General features: G+C 37.6%; 2 protein-coding genes across 3 annotated transcripts in view; one reads left to right on the forward strand and one right to left on the reverse strand.

The window, feature by feature from the left end:
* The window catches only part of samd12 (sterile alpha motif domain containing 12), a 147658-nt gene that overhangs the window by 72033 nt on the left and 60912 nt on the right, over positions 1-14713 (forward strand). The gene's annotated exons all lie outside the window — the stretch shown is intronic.
* LOC146548935 (E3 SUMO-protein ligase ZBED1-like) lies at positions 7642-8496 on the reverse strand. The gene has a single exon (XM_085263310.1). It carries the CDS (start codon positions 8494-8496, stop codon positions 7642-7644), a length of 855 nt encoding a protein of 284 aa, XP_085119436.1.

The following is a 14713-nucleotide window of genomic DNA, read 5'->3' on the forward strand; positions in this document are numbered from 1 at the left end:
TTGATGACAAAGGTCGGAGTTGTGCCACGCTTTAGCAGTAACCACTGTTACAAAGTGGCCTGATAACTTGAGGCGAGTCTCCAACATCTCTATGGTGGAATTTCCACCATGCCTTCTTTCCTGTTTTAATGTCCCAAGCCAATTTCAGTGCATTTCAGATGTGTTCGTTGACTTGGCCACTGCAAAGTCGTTTTTTTCTCCTTTCAAAGGTAGATTTAGTCTTATGCTAGGTTGCTGTCCTGCTGCATAACTTCATTTGAGTTTTCAACTTAAAGACTGATGTTCTTCCTCTGAATTTTCTAGCAGTGGGAATTCTAGTAATGATGTTGGCCAGGTTGTTGAGAGTGTCTCCTTCTTCAAGCACTTCCTAGGCACCACTATACACCAGTCTATCATGGGAATTAAACACCAGTGAGTAAAGCCCACCAGAGAATTCTTCCAGTAGCTGAGAAAATACAGGGTCAGTCGGGAAGGTATGACCCAATTTTACACAGCTGTTACAGATAGTCCTTATTTTCTCCATCCTGACTAGAACAGCCAGTCACAACAAACAAAAGCTTGAACAAAGTAGTATATAGAGGCTCCAGGATCATTGGTTGGGTTTTGCTTTCCATACCTTCATACTATGCCACCAGGAAAGCTAGTCACCTTCAGTCTTCTCCCATCAGGCAAAAGATACAAGAGTATTACTAACAGAACGTCATGATTGGGGTACCTACCTTCCAGATATTAAGCGCTTTTATACCCACTGAAACGCTTATAAATAACAGTTTAACCTACATCAGGTTGTGATCAGAGAATCCGAATATATTATGCACTGAAACGTATATGTTTGTATCATGCATTTGTAAAATTAACTGAACGTCTTGCAGTAAAAACTGGCCCAAGAACCATCTCACCTCTTTTTTTGGTCACTGGGAAGCATGCAGGATGCAATGGCTGCCGTTTTCTCCATCTTTCATCACCACAAGAACTATGGGGCTACATCACACATTGTGTGACTTTTCTATTAGTGCCATTTGCGGGCAGGGATATTACTGTGGGCAGGGATAGCTCAGTAGGTAGAGTGGTGGTCCTATGATCGGAAGGTCGGGGTTTAAATCCACTGAAAGACTACCCTGAGGTACCCCTGAGCAAGGTACAATCCCTATCCACTGCTCACTGCTTTACTGACTGAATGAGTTAAATGCAGAGAGGAATTTCCCCTCGGGATCAATAAAGTATACATTATTTATTTATAATTATTATTATTAGCTTTTCATTCAGCCTAGAATTTCCGGGGATGTCTTGTAATCATTTGACAACAAGTGTTTCTGATTAAGTTTACAGCTGTCATCAGTGTCATGCTCTTTCTATCCACAGTAGTGACATCTGTAGTGACATCCACTGTGGTCATCTGTAGAAAAAACAAAAAAAATACCACATACACAGCCAAAGATATATTTATTGCTATAGTTAATTTCAACAGTAGTTAAAAAGGAAATATTAGGATTGTATGAAAATCGAATGGTGATGTGTTACATATGTGTATTAAGAAGGAGAGCGGTGGCAGTTTGCAGCCTGTGTTTGTTTATGGCTTCTCTTGACAATAGGACAGATATTGTCCCTTTTAAAAAATATATATATTTTCTACCCAAAATGTAAATGGTATATTAATTGAAAAATAGCATTTTTCATACTCATATCTTTTCAGATGGATGGTTGGATAGATGGATATATGAAGGTTATGAGGATTAGGACACATACTTACAGCGAACTCTACACGATGTAGCATCCACTTATTTGGGATGTTTCACTGTATCGCAAGTCCACCTGGAGAGGTTGCAAGCCTTTCTTCACACAAATGCCCTGGAAACCAATTGTAATTGACCAAACGTGTGGAACTAATAAAGGTTTATCTCTCTCTCTCTAATGAATAGATTAGGTAATTTAATCTTTGTCTGGTACCAGTGTCAACTCAGATGTATCAAAATCAATCCATTAAAATCTACAAAAGTTCTCCTCGATATCTGTGTGAATTATCAAATTTAGTTCCATTTTAAACATCTAAAGCACTGTTGTTGTTAGTAGTTTGTCACTGAGCAATTTTGTGGTTCTCACATCTAGCCCTCATCTGTGATGTAGACGAGCGGTCCCCAACCCCCGGGCCTCGGACCGGTACCGGTCCGTGAGTCGTTTGGTACCGGACCTTAACAACAGTGTAGATTCTGCCTGTGCCGCATTGTCTTTTGTGAAAGAACCATCAGACACAGACATGAGGGTAGAAATAAACACAAAGAAAAACAGGGACAGGTATTTTAAAAGCTATAAAGAATACCCATACCATTGTTGTTGTTTTTTTTTTAAACTATACAAAAATGAAACTTTTGTGGGTCCAGATTTTAGAATTATACACATTGTTTCATATTAACAAAATAATACAATTAATACCATAAATATATTTTTTAAATATTCGTATAAGAAGGGATAATGGAATAACATTTGGGCAGTTTTCCTTGCCTTGTTGTTTCTAGACATCTCTGAATGTCCTGTTTTGTCTCTTCTAATGGATCCAGTTACAGAGACTTGTTTTGTTGTGGCTGTATGACCTCAAAGTCTAGTGAAGAAGAACAAATGATAAAGAAATGTTTCCCTTAAAAATCCATGTATCCACAAGCATTTGTCTTGGTTAAATGATTTAAATGAATATTTAAAATGAATTTGTTATTTACCACTAAGGTCTAGTGATGATGTTCGTTCACTATTCCCACAATGACATCATACTCCATTGGCTTGATCTAATGTGGCATGTTAATAACTACCTTATAACCTGAACACAAAATAATTAGCCAATGGATTTTATATAAATTGGCAGACAGATAGTATTTCTATATAGTGATTATGATTCATATGAAATTTTGCATTTCTCAGCATAGTGTACAGTGCGTCCTTCACATTAGATAAGCAATATATCCAGTAAATGAACAGTAAAAGATAATCATGTGTAATACTTAAAGTAATCACAAGAAAGCCTTTTTAAGAGGTCAGACTATGTCGAGTACTAAAAGTGGTCACACCAAAGGTTTACACTGTAGCTTAATTAATATTTATAGAGAGTTTGTATCTCAGAAAAGGTGCACAGCGCTAGTAAAATATGGATTATGAATTCTTATTGAGATGTATCGTGTTTGATTGTCGAGTAGTTTGTCACAGACAGAAAGATAAAAACAACAACCATATACTGTTTGGGAAATTTGGATGGTTAACAAGCCTCCCTGCCAAAGTGAGTGCTTGGTGGTCATCTGCTTCTTCTTCTTTCTTTCTTTTTTTTTTTTTTTGTTCGAACCCCAAATATCACGGCATCAATATAGTCAACCCATGTTCCTGGGTGGTCACCGACAATTTTAAAGAAGTCTCTGACAGTGTTTGTTTGCAGATGATGGGGCAAACACTGATATTTTTTTTTAATCTAATATATATTCAACATTTCACCGTTTTGCTGAGCTGCAATAATATATAAAATGCACTGGTTTTAGTCTCTTTACAAAAATAAAATTTCAAGCATAGTGCAAATAGAAATGCATTACAGTAAGAGTTAAAACATATACCAGTCATACAAATGTCACACACAGAGTTATCAATACCAGGATGATGGTTCTGTTTGAACTGTAACCTGAAAAACAATATACAGCTCTTTTCAAAAATTATAATCATTAAATCAAAAACTTTGTTTGGACAGGAGATGACATAGCCATCTTTGAAAATGTAATAAAAATTATTTATGTCATCAATAATCAATAGAAAAAATGGCATTACAATGATTAAGCCCTTCCTATAACTACTGGTCACCTCCAGGATTCATGTTTTAGCTGAAATTAAGATACTTAAAATACTTTAACCCTTTCATGCATGAATTATGACAAAAAAAATCCTGATTAAGGTTTAATTGAAATGTAATCAGGCAGTTTGTCACTTCTATGGCTGATTTGGACTTCAGCAGATACACCTGTGGTCATTTTGTGATGTAGTCAATAAACATGCAAACATACTGATTTCCAGTTTTGGTTTTTGTTAGCTTTCCAGTAAGATCCATTCCAACCAGTTCAAATGACTGGAAAACCATAAATAGAAATGTCACAGCGAGTGAAGTGAGCCGTGTGGAGATAATGAAGTAGGATCCAAACGCAGGCACTTGTGAAGGTGGTTTATTGAAAGTAAAGTACAAAATAGAAAAACAGCAAACTGGACTGCAGACTATCTGTACTGGGAACAACTAAACTACAAAACACGAACCAGGACACGAACATGAAGAAGGATGGGCGGAGGTAAGTGATGACGGACAGCAGGGAGAACACACGGATGAAATCCGATGGATACACAGACGGACCAGCGACTACAACAACAGAAGACACGACTTAAATACACTCAGAGAAACACAGGGAGATTACACACAGGTGGGGGGACACAGCTGGGAGTGATTAACGAGACAAGGGAGGTAAAACTGAACACACTCACATGAGACGCAGACCTACACAATAAAACAGGAAACAAGAAAACACTACACAAAGACGCAGACTTGACACTGAGAGACAGACAGAATATAACACATGGAACTTGAACTATACTGAACATGAGACACAACCGAAGAACAAATCCTTAAACATGAATAAACAGAAACATAGAATTCTAAATAATAATCAACGAGGCACAAAAGTAACAAAACGATCATTCAAAAACAAAACCTAAGAACTCAAAATGCTGTCGAACCGACCCAGAACCGTGACAAGAAAGACATATTAAGTAAATTCATCATATAAAAATTAAAGACAGTGCTCGAACATCCAGGTACGGCTGTCCCATACTGTTCATCTGCATATGGTTAGTAGAAAAATGTTTGGTCAACCATCCAAGTGACTTCTTATGATTTGCTGCCTGCAGGTTCTAACCTCTGACTAGCCTTTATTGGAGTGTACTCTACAGTTTGTTTGTTTTTTATTGTAGTAGCACTTGCCTGACAAACTGTGCACTGGGAAACCTGAGCAATTATTGTGGCAGGGGAATTTCAAATTATTAAATGAACACCTTTGTTAATTAGAAAGTTCTAACAAATGACTTTTAGCCTCGTTTAAAAAAAAACAGTTATAATATTTGGAGTACCCACCCAGTTATCGATGTCTACTGACATTCGTGGCCAGTACAAACATTTTGAAATGGCTTCACGTGTTTTTGTTTGCCCACAGTGAGCCTCAGTGGGGCTGGCATGAAAACCAGAGAAAGTAGTGTTGGCTTCATTGTTCCCACACACTATCTTTGTCATGATAGTAGTGATGGGTCGTTCGCGAACGAAATGGCTCTTAGAGCCGACTCTTTGACGTGAACGACGCGAGCCGGCTCCTTATCGCGAGCCGTCACGTGGGTTTTTTTTTTTTTCTTTCTCTCAGCCTCTCTCTCGCACTTTTTTTCCGCTTCACTCTGCACGCGAGCCTTGTGCTTTACGCTGGGCAGAGGGGGGAGGGGCGGTAGTTACACTCAGTAGCACAGGAACAGAGCCAGAGAGAGAGAAAGAGAGGCAGGGACAACAACATTAGAAAGGTATAGTAATCATCCACAACTATTTTCAGTTGCAGATGATAAAGGATTGAGAAAGTTTATTCATGCAGGTCCATATGACAGAGAATATGCATGTTCTTTTAGTTTTCATATTATAATTTATATTTAATTGTGTTGTGGTTTGCAGTGTTTTGTGTTCTTTTCACTTTAAATTTGTGAGGGGCCATCTGCTGCGACCCAACCGGTCGCAGCAGATGGCCGCCCCTCCCTGAGCCTGGTTCTGCCGGAGGTTTCTTCCTGTTAAAAGGGAGTTTTTCCTTCCCACTGTCGCCAAAGTGCTTGCTCATAGGGGGTCATATGATTGTTGGGTTTTTCTCTGTATCTATGAAGCGCCTTGAGGCGACTTTTGTTGTGATTTGGCGCTATATAAATAAAATTGAATTGAATTGAATTGAAAGGAAAAAGCTGAAAATTTAAATAGTTAAAACTTGAAATGTGAATAGTTGATTTTTGTATTATATGATTTATTTATTACATTTTATGTGGAGTGAATAAATAAAAGTATATTTACGGTGGCCCCTAGAGACAAAGCACATACAAACTTCAAATCACGTACGAACTCTGAAGCATGTACAAACTCCAAAACACGTAAAAACACGTACAAACTCCAAAACACGTAAAAACTCCAAAACACGTAAAAACACGTACAAACTCCGAAGCACATAAAAACTCAGAAGCATATAAAAACTCAAAACACGTACAAAAGACAACAGAAGTGCTCCAGGATGCTGGGCGCAGTGTTGAGCCTTTGTTATCTTGTGGCTACACAAGCCAGCAAGTACCAACGACCGGATTTGGTGTGTGGTAATAACAGGTAAATGAACTTTTTTTTAAATTATTTGAATATATATATGAGTGCCTGTGTATAAATACACAAACAATACACACATGCTTTCAATTGTGTAATTTAAGTGATCTAGTAGCTCTGCTTTGGAAGTTCAGTTCATGCTAGAAATGTGTTTTGGAGTTTGTACGTGTTTTGTCTCTAGGGGCCACCGCATATATTTATATATAAACATATATAAATAAAACCACTTGTTTTTATGTTAGTAATTCCTTTTGTGCATAATTTTATATTATTGTTAATAATAAATTAATTAAAGCAACAAAACAACCTGAAGAGCCGGTTCGGAGCCGAAAGAGCCGGCTCTTTTTAGTGAGCCGAACCGAAAGAGCCGGATCTCTAAAAAGAGCCGGAAATCCCATCACTACATGATAGACCTGGCAGTGCTTTTGTGATGCTTGTGAAACAGCTGCTCTCCTAAACAGAAGGAAAAAAGTATATAGAACATTTTTATTGTAGGTTTACTAGGGGTGTGTATTGGCAAGAATCTGGCAATACAATATGTATCATAATACAGGGTAGACGATACGATATATTGCAATACTAAAAGCCAGACGATATTTGTGTTTAGTAGGACTAAATTTAATTAGGAAAACTCAAGTAAACAGTCCAAACTGTTTAATGCTTGACATGAAACATCTGAAACAAAAACACTCTAAGTTCAAAATGAATGGAGAAATTAACATCTGCCTTATTAGAAGTCATGTCAAATAAACAAACAAAGACTACTTTACTGAAATATCAAGTATTTTTTAACATGAAAAAAGTAAACATGTAACACTGAAGTCTTTCTAAGTACTATGATTGTAAAATACTTATCCAAAAACTGCTCTATGGAGCATCAAAACAAAGTACTTTTTATGTGACCTTAACATAAACAAATATAAATCAAAAATGAAATTGCTTGAAGAATCCATCCAAGTAAACATTAACAAAAAATGTAAAGTGCTATTACAATTAAGTGTTAATAAAATAAAGTACAGCTCTGCAGTGTCCATCAATGGAACACTTTTAGTACAACCCGAAAAAAGGAATTTACTCATCTAAATAAAAGTGCTTATGAGACTCAACCAAAATGTCAAACATTCTCATATCAGAGATTTTACATGTGTAGTGTTTTCTCAGTGTTTATTTTTCAATTTCCAGATTTTTGTGCAGGAATACAAGCTGATCGACATGGTCAGCTCTCAGGACACTTCTCTGTGCATTTACTGTCTCCTGCAGAGGAGAAAACTCTCTCTGCAGAGACACTTGTTCCAGGAATGCATAGAAAACTCCTTGCTACTTTGGATAGCTGAGGCAAGTCTAGCCGCGAGAGCCATGTTTGGTGCATTATCGGTAACAACAACAACAAGGTCCTTTGCGTTCAATCCCCATTCAGCCACAGCGTCAGTTAGTAACACTGCAATGTGCTCACCTGTGTGACTGTCATGCATGGCTCGGGTTTGTAGTACATGAGACTGAAGGTTCCACTGGTCCGTTATGTGATGTGCTGTAACAGTTACGTACGATTCAGTGGCTCTCGAAGTCCAAGCGTCGCATGTCAGAGCAACTGTCTCAGCCGAGTTGAGAGAGTCCAGCACTGTCGCTTTGACTTCTTGGTACAACTTTGGCAGAGCGAAGTCCGTGATGTGTTGTCGAGAAGGAACGGTGTAACGGGGCTCCAGCGTTTTAATCATATTACGAAATCCTTTATTCTCCACAACACTCAGAAGGCGCATGTCTTTGCAAATAAAAACAAGTACTGACTGCGTTTTTTTTGTTGCACGAGTTGAAGTTGCTGGTAGTTTCGAAAAGTTAACTTCTTCAATTGTCCGTTGAGAGGGATCACCTCGTTTCGTTTTAAAATTAGCATTTGACGCTACGTCGCTATGGTGTCTAGACACGTGTGTTCGTAAATTTGTTGTGTTACCGGAATATTTGACTCTGGCGGTGCAGATTCTACAGACTGCATAGCTCTTGTCATAGTCTTTACTGCCTTCTTTTGTCCTAAATCCAAAATAAGTCCACACATCAGCTTTGAAAGCTGCGGGGGCCGGCTGTATCCTCTCCTCTTCAGTCATCAGTTAGCTAGTATCACACACGTCCACTGACTGTTCTACTTCGTTCTTTTGGCAAACTAGAGGCTTCTACAGTTATCGCGAGACCTCGTTTTTACGTCATAGTAAAGGTGGTAAACTGCAAACCAGTGGCCGGAGTTTGAATTCCAACATACAAAAGAAATAAACAATAAATGCATGTCATTTTTCAATAAAAAAAATCGATAACAGTGATTTTAAATATCGATTCAGTATCATTGCGCGAAATATCGCGATATTTCGTTGTATCGATATTTTCTTACATCCCTAAGGTTTACCCTGATAATGGTAATATGTGGTAATGAAATCTTTCCTTAGTATAAAATATGCACAAATTAGTAACTTGGGGAGAAATTTTCACTGATTGTCTCATATTTTTATGAGCTGCCCCCCTCAGAAGCCAAATAACTGATGCCAGATACACCAGAATAGTATGAACAAGACCTCCAGAAAAACTGTCATGCTGAATGCATTTAATAGTAATTCTGAAGTTTTATATTTATATTTCTGGTTATATTTTTCCTGCAAATATTCACTGAAATTAATTTCATGATATATTCAAGGCTGTCACTCTTGTCACACACATTTAATGTATAACTATGCTGTATAAATATGCTTCCACGACCAGATTTATAATTTCTGACAGTTAACAAAAGGTTAAAAACTGCAGATAAATACATAAAGGCCTTCATGTGGTTTTTGTCCCTTTTTGGTTATGTAATAACAATTTAATCTTAAATTAATCAAGGCATAAACTGTAAATAACAATTCACATTAAATTATAAATGAAGTAAATATGTGTTAATACTGCCACCTTTAAGAAAGTAATATTGCTTGCTTTGTCAGTGCTGTGTACTTAATAGCAAATTATGCTCAGAGCCTAAAAACATGTAGAGTAGAATAGAATAGAATAGAATAATCCTTTGTCCCACAAGGGGAAATTTGGTTGTAACAGCAGCAAGAAAAAAAAACTATAGTAACTAAATCTAGATCTGCTTAAGTTAAAAATAATATGGTAACATTCATCTTTCACTGTTTCATAAAAGCAAAACATTACTACTTGAGAACTAGTGAGCATAAATGAATTTACTCTGAATTATAATTATAAATTGCTCGATTGTGTTCTTTCTGTTTAGTTGTCCCCAGTTTACACTATCTGACTAGCACAGAGTTCAATATTCAACGTATCAGTTTGTACACCATTTTGCCAAAAAGTTGTGGTGACTTGATGCCGTTCATCTTCTTGTGGTTTACCAACTGTTTCCATGGATGCTTTTTTAAAAGGGATTTTTCAGATGTTGTAGTCATGAAAACTTTGAGGTGTAATTTCTTGGATGTTTTGCGTAGAACTTATTGCAACATTGTTGGAGGATTTGTGGAATTCCAGCCACTTCTGAGAGATGAACTGTTGTTCCCCATTTTCAGCAGCTCAAAAGTAACTTTGCTCATGAAAGCAGTGGGATGAATTGTAGTCTCATCAATAAACACTAGCAGGGAAACAATCCCATTGCATAACATTGGCTCTACCATGTTTGATGCATTTCTGTTGCATTTCTTGCATTGTGTCATTCTGGTGAGACTTTGTAGCCAACTTTGTTCTTCTGAGAAAGATCTACTGAATAAATGATTTGACTTTGCAGGACTGTTTGCAATCAGAGTTGTTTCTAGTCCAGCTGCAAGCACTTATCAGTGCACCAGACTTACCAACCAAGAGGGCAGATATGTTTTTGTGTTAACAGAGGTTGCTTTTCCTTTTATGTGTCACATTTTATTTGAGGGTTTATTAAATGTTCGTGTTGGATCTACACAAAAACAACCGAACAACTCCCATCTATTCATGTTAACGTAAATGTCTTCATCTAAGGTATAAATCCTTGATATTTTCCCCTGACATACTTTGGGCATTAAGAGAGAATCAAAAGATCTGTCCATGTCTGAGGCAAAGTAAGGAGGACTGGATGAAAAATAAAAATATCTGCCCTTCTCTAGCAAATTAAAGTGACTTATGGCTTCACATTAACTCTTCTGACACCTTAAAAAGTCAAACTCTGAGACAATGGAAGAGGGAATGAGATTGTTATGATTAATTAGGTTTTTTTCTTTATAATGCCATTTAGCCATTCAGATAGTTGTGTGTAAAACCCTCTAGTGAGTGCACTGAATCTCCACGAATTAACTCCAAATACAAAGATTGGAAGCTGTTAAGCCATCGTCTTTCTCCTCTTAAAAAAAATCTCATTTTACTCTTCTTCTGTATTCAATTTCATGCTTATAACCATTTCAGAGTTTTCAATAACAGCCTTATGCCAGTAAATATGCTATTACTGGCTTGTGAAATCATCGCTCTTAAAAGAAACTTGAATTACACAGCTGACAGAGCTCTATGAAAGTGGTTTTCTGAGTACATAGTGCTAATCTGTGAATGTAGACACAGGCTCACTGCTTATGCTTCATTTACTGTAACAGAGACTCATTTAAAGGAGAAGATGAGGACACCTTTGAAAAAATTGGACATAGCTGCTTGACAGTTTCACTTTCTTTCACTTTGTGCACTTGTGCCTGTTATTGTCCACTGGATTCGTGGCATTTGTTCTTCGGTTGTTGACACGTTTGTTTGCTTGAATCAACAGTATAAAACACTTTTTAAAAAGATGTTAAATGTAGTTTCAGCTCCCATACTTTATCAGTGACATAATATATGCACGCGAACATTCAAAAGTAAGTAAACAAATAAATCTTAGACATCCCTTAATGTTAGTGCTGTTTTTGATTCCTTCCAGATAACAAGAGCTACTGTCTCTTTTCTTTGCTTAAATCTCTGAAACTATGGCCTGAATTTCTTATTCCTTTCCCAGTCTGACAGCTTTTGTAAAGTACTATGGCCCGGGGGCAGTAAATGAAGAAAGTTTTTCTGTTGGGATTTAGTAGACCTATGTTTCCTTTGCTTCAGGCCCCTTAATGAATGATCTCCCCCTGCTTCATGGATTTATAGAGGAAATCTCTTCAGTAACAGGATACCCTCTCCAGCTTTTTTTCCATGTTTTTTTAACTTGTTCGACACGCACACTGTGCCGAAATGAAGATTCCAAGTAACTAGAGACACTTTACTAACCATAAATAAAACAAATTTCACATATTCCCCCTCTAGTAAATTACTGCATCATTTTACAGTCCAGTGATTGTGGGATAACAAGCAGTCAAATCAATAACATTAATGCTTACAACCACAAAGTGGGAACACTGTGAGGTTGGCTCAGAAGTGGTAAGACACTGTGATCATGTACAAGATTAAGAGATCTTTTAGATTTTTTGCTTCCAAGCTGTACCCCTGGACCTGTGTGCTAATTTCCAGGTCCATTTGTTTTTCTTGACTCTCTATGTGAGTCACAGTTCAAAATAATCCTTCTTTACCTTATACTGTCCTTTATAGTTCCCTTTGTCCTATTGCCCTCCTTCACGATGATTTCAGCAGGTGGTTGTGGCTGCTGTGCTCAATACTAGTGCTGTGAGCCTAAGATCAGAGGTGGCAAAAAGTACAGACTTTCTTTACTAAAGTAGAAGTACAGATGCCTGAGTTAAAAAAAAAAAACCTAAATTACTGAAGCAACTTTTTTACTCAAGTAAAAGTGAAAAAGTACAAACTCAGAAATGTACTCAAAGTAAAAAGGAATTCCTTGAGGGACAATTCTACTAACCGTTTTTGTACAAAGGTAGCTGAAGAGTTTGCTGTATTAATATAATAAAATGATATTAGTACACAAGAACACAAAAATTATGATTTATTCCCCCAACACTGACACTGCTTAACCGGACAGCTTAACCTTTAGCTGGCAACAGCACGTGTGTGCTTGCTGTTTGTTGAGCTGATAGAAACATTTCATTTTAAATACCAGTCACTCCCTTCACCCTTCCTCCTCTTGACCCGTTAAATGAACCAAAAGTAACGAGTCCGTTTTCAAAATGTAAGGAGTAGAAAGTACTTATATTTGTTTAAAAATGTAGGGAGTAAAAGTAAAAAGTTGTCCAAAAAACTCAAGAAAAGTACAAATATATATAAAATTTCGGCTTAAGTACAAAGGAAAGAACTCCACACACGCTTGCAAGACATCTGCCTAAGATGACCACATTAAACCAGCGGTCCCCAACCTTTTTTGCGCCACGGAGCGGTTTATGTCCAACACAGACCGGCCTTTAAGGTGTCGCGGATAAATACAACAAAATAAAACCCGTACCAATACCAAAAAGAAAAAGATTTATTCATAACACACGGGAAAAGACCCAGGGAAACTGAGTTAACGATGAAAAAATAAAGATATTAGAGCAGCAAAAACTGTCAATTAGAATGAAATCAGGAATTACTTGTACATGGGCTAACCTTAATATTTAATACATGAAGTCTAGGCTTTGTATCATCACCATGCGGTTACGAACAACTCTAAAAGTGCAGTTATAAACATTTGGACATATTTTTGTTGCCAGTTATGTTCAAATAGAACTAAATAAAAATAGCCTGAAAAGTTTTTAACTTTTCTTCCAAGTACATGGGCCAAAAACAAGATTCATCGAAAAACAATAACTGACATATATGCTTTTAACTCTTAAAGTCACAGAGCAGTGTCCATCTTTTTATGATACTTGCATTTTTCAAAGTCTGCTGCATTTAACTCTGGATGTTTTGCACATTTTCATAGGTGAAACTGTGTACAAATGTAAACATTTTTAATTAAAAACTGAACAAAACGTCTTTATTCTGCGACCTTGATCTGCCAAATTCAGCACATCCAGGGCTTTTGGTGAAGGATGGCCAGCAGCGTAGGTTATCTGTGTGTCCCGTTGGCCATCATAAGTGAACAAAATATCCTTGCTCCAAAGACTTTATTGAAACCACTCACTCTGAAGAGTTAAGGAGCTCAGGGTGACTACTGTCCTTCCTTTGGGCTTTTTAGCAAATCAGATGTCTTGCAAGAGTGTGTGGAGAGCTGAGAGCTCTCATTATACAAGTTCTCTCCTCAGGCTTCTGCCCTCTGTGGAGGCGCTTCCTCCTTAAACCTCTCTTGATGCCATTTCTTTCTTTCTTCTTGCTTTCTATCTATCTATCTTGCTTTCTCACTTGCTTGCTTGCCTTTTCTCCCTTTCTTTTTCCTGCCACAAGCGAAGGTCAAATTAATTATTTTCCTTAATTTCCTGTCACCCAGATTCCTCCCTCAGAGACTCCATCTATGGTGCGGTGCCTGAAAGATGTGATTAAAGTGCAGACAAAGTGAATACCTATGTCTGACAAAGTGAGCCATGTTTTTTCCTTTTTCATATAGATATATGGAGCGTATGGCAATATCGCTCTTAATAAAGTCTCGCAGACTCATTTTTACTCTTCTCTGAATATTAATTCGATGCCTTGGGTGACTCCACATTAAAAGCCATTTTGAGCTCATACAAGGGAAATGTCAGTTAGGAGCAAATGGTTTCACCATTCAGACAGCAACCTAACCTTGGCCATTAATGGCAGTGGTCTCAGGGATACAAAGCCCAGCGGCAGACATCCACTGTATAGCAATACACCTCAAAGAAGAAGAAAGAAAAAAATAAATAAAAAGAGAACCAGTGCAGCCTATTTTCCTCAGAGTATTTCTTATAACCTCAAGCTATAATTCTCTTTGGCATGCAGTGAAATCTTCCTTTTCAGGGCCCCAATTACATACTTTCCCTTTTCACCTCCCTCGAAGCGCTTCAAACTGGACTGCTAGTTGGCTATTTTCTTCTTTTTTTTCTTCTTCTTTTTTTGGGGGGTGAGGAAAAAAGCACAGATAGCTGAGCAGAATCAAGGTTAGGCAAAACTCATTTCATCTAGTTTTACTCTCGGTGAAGCAAGAGATGCATAAATGCACCAAGCCCGCTCTTACCTCCAACTCCGGCTCACAAGGACACCAGAGCAGGATGCAGCCAAGTATGAACAACATGTGCAGATCTCTTAATGAAGCTAAAGGAAAGAGGGCACTGCTGGAATTCCAAATTATGTGAGGAAACGGATGAAACCAAGAGAAAATGAAAAGGAATAAAGAGAGATAATAAAGAAAGATGTACCCAGAACCAAAGGAAGACAGAGAATGGGTGGAAAAGGTGGAATAGCCCGAGGAACAGCATCAGCAATTGTCAAATGTGGTGTGTGCACTTGTCTGTGTCTCAGTGTCCTGCCATCTGACCC

Source organism: Mchenga conophoros, linkage group LG22 (assembly GCF_057382185.1).
Source record: "Mchenga conophoros isolate Kocher_MC1m ecotype Shallow Benthic linkage group LG22, M_conophoros_male_GT1.1, whole genome shotgun sequence".
Classification (NCBI taxonomy): domain Eukaryota; kingdom Metazoa; phylum Chordata; class Actinopteri; order Cichliformes; family Cichlidae; genus Mchenga; species Mchenga conophoros.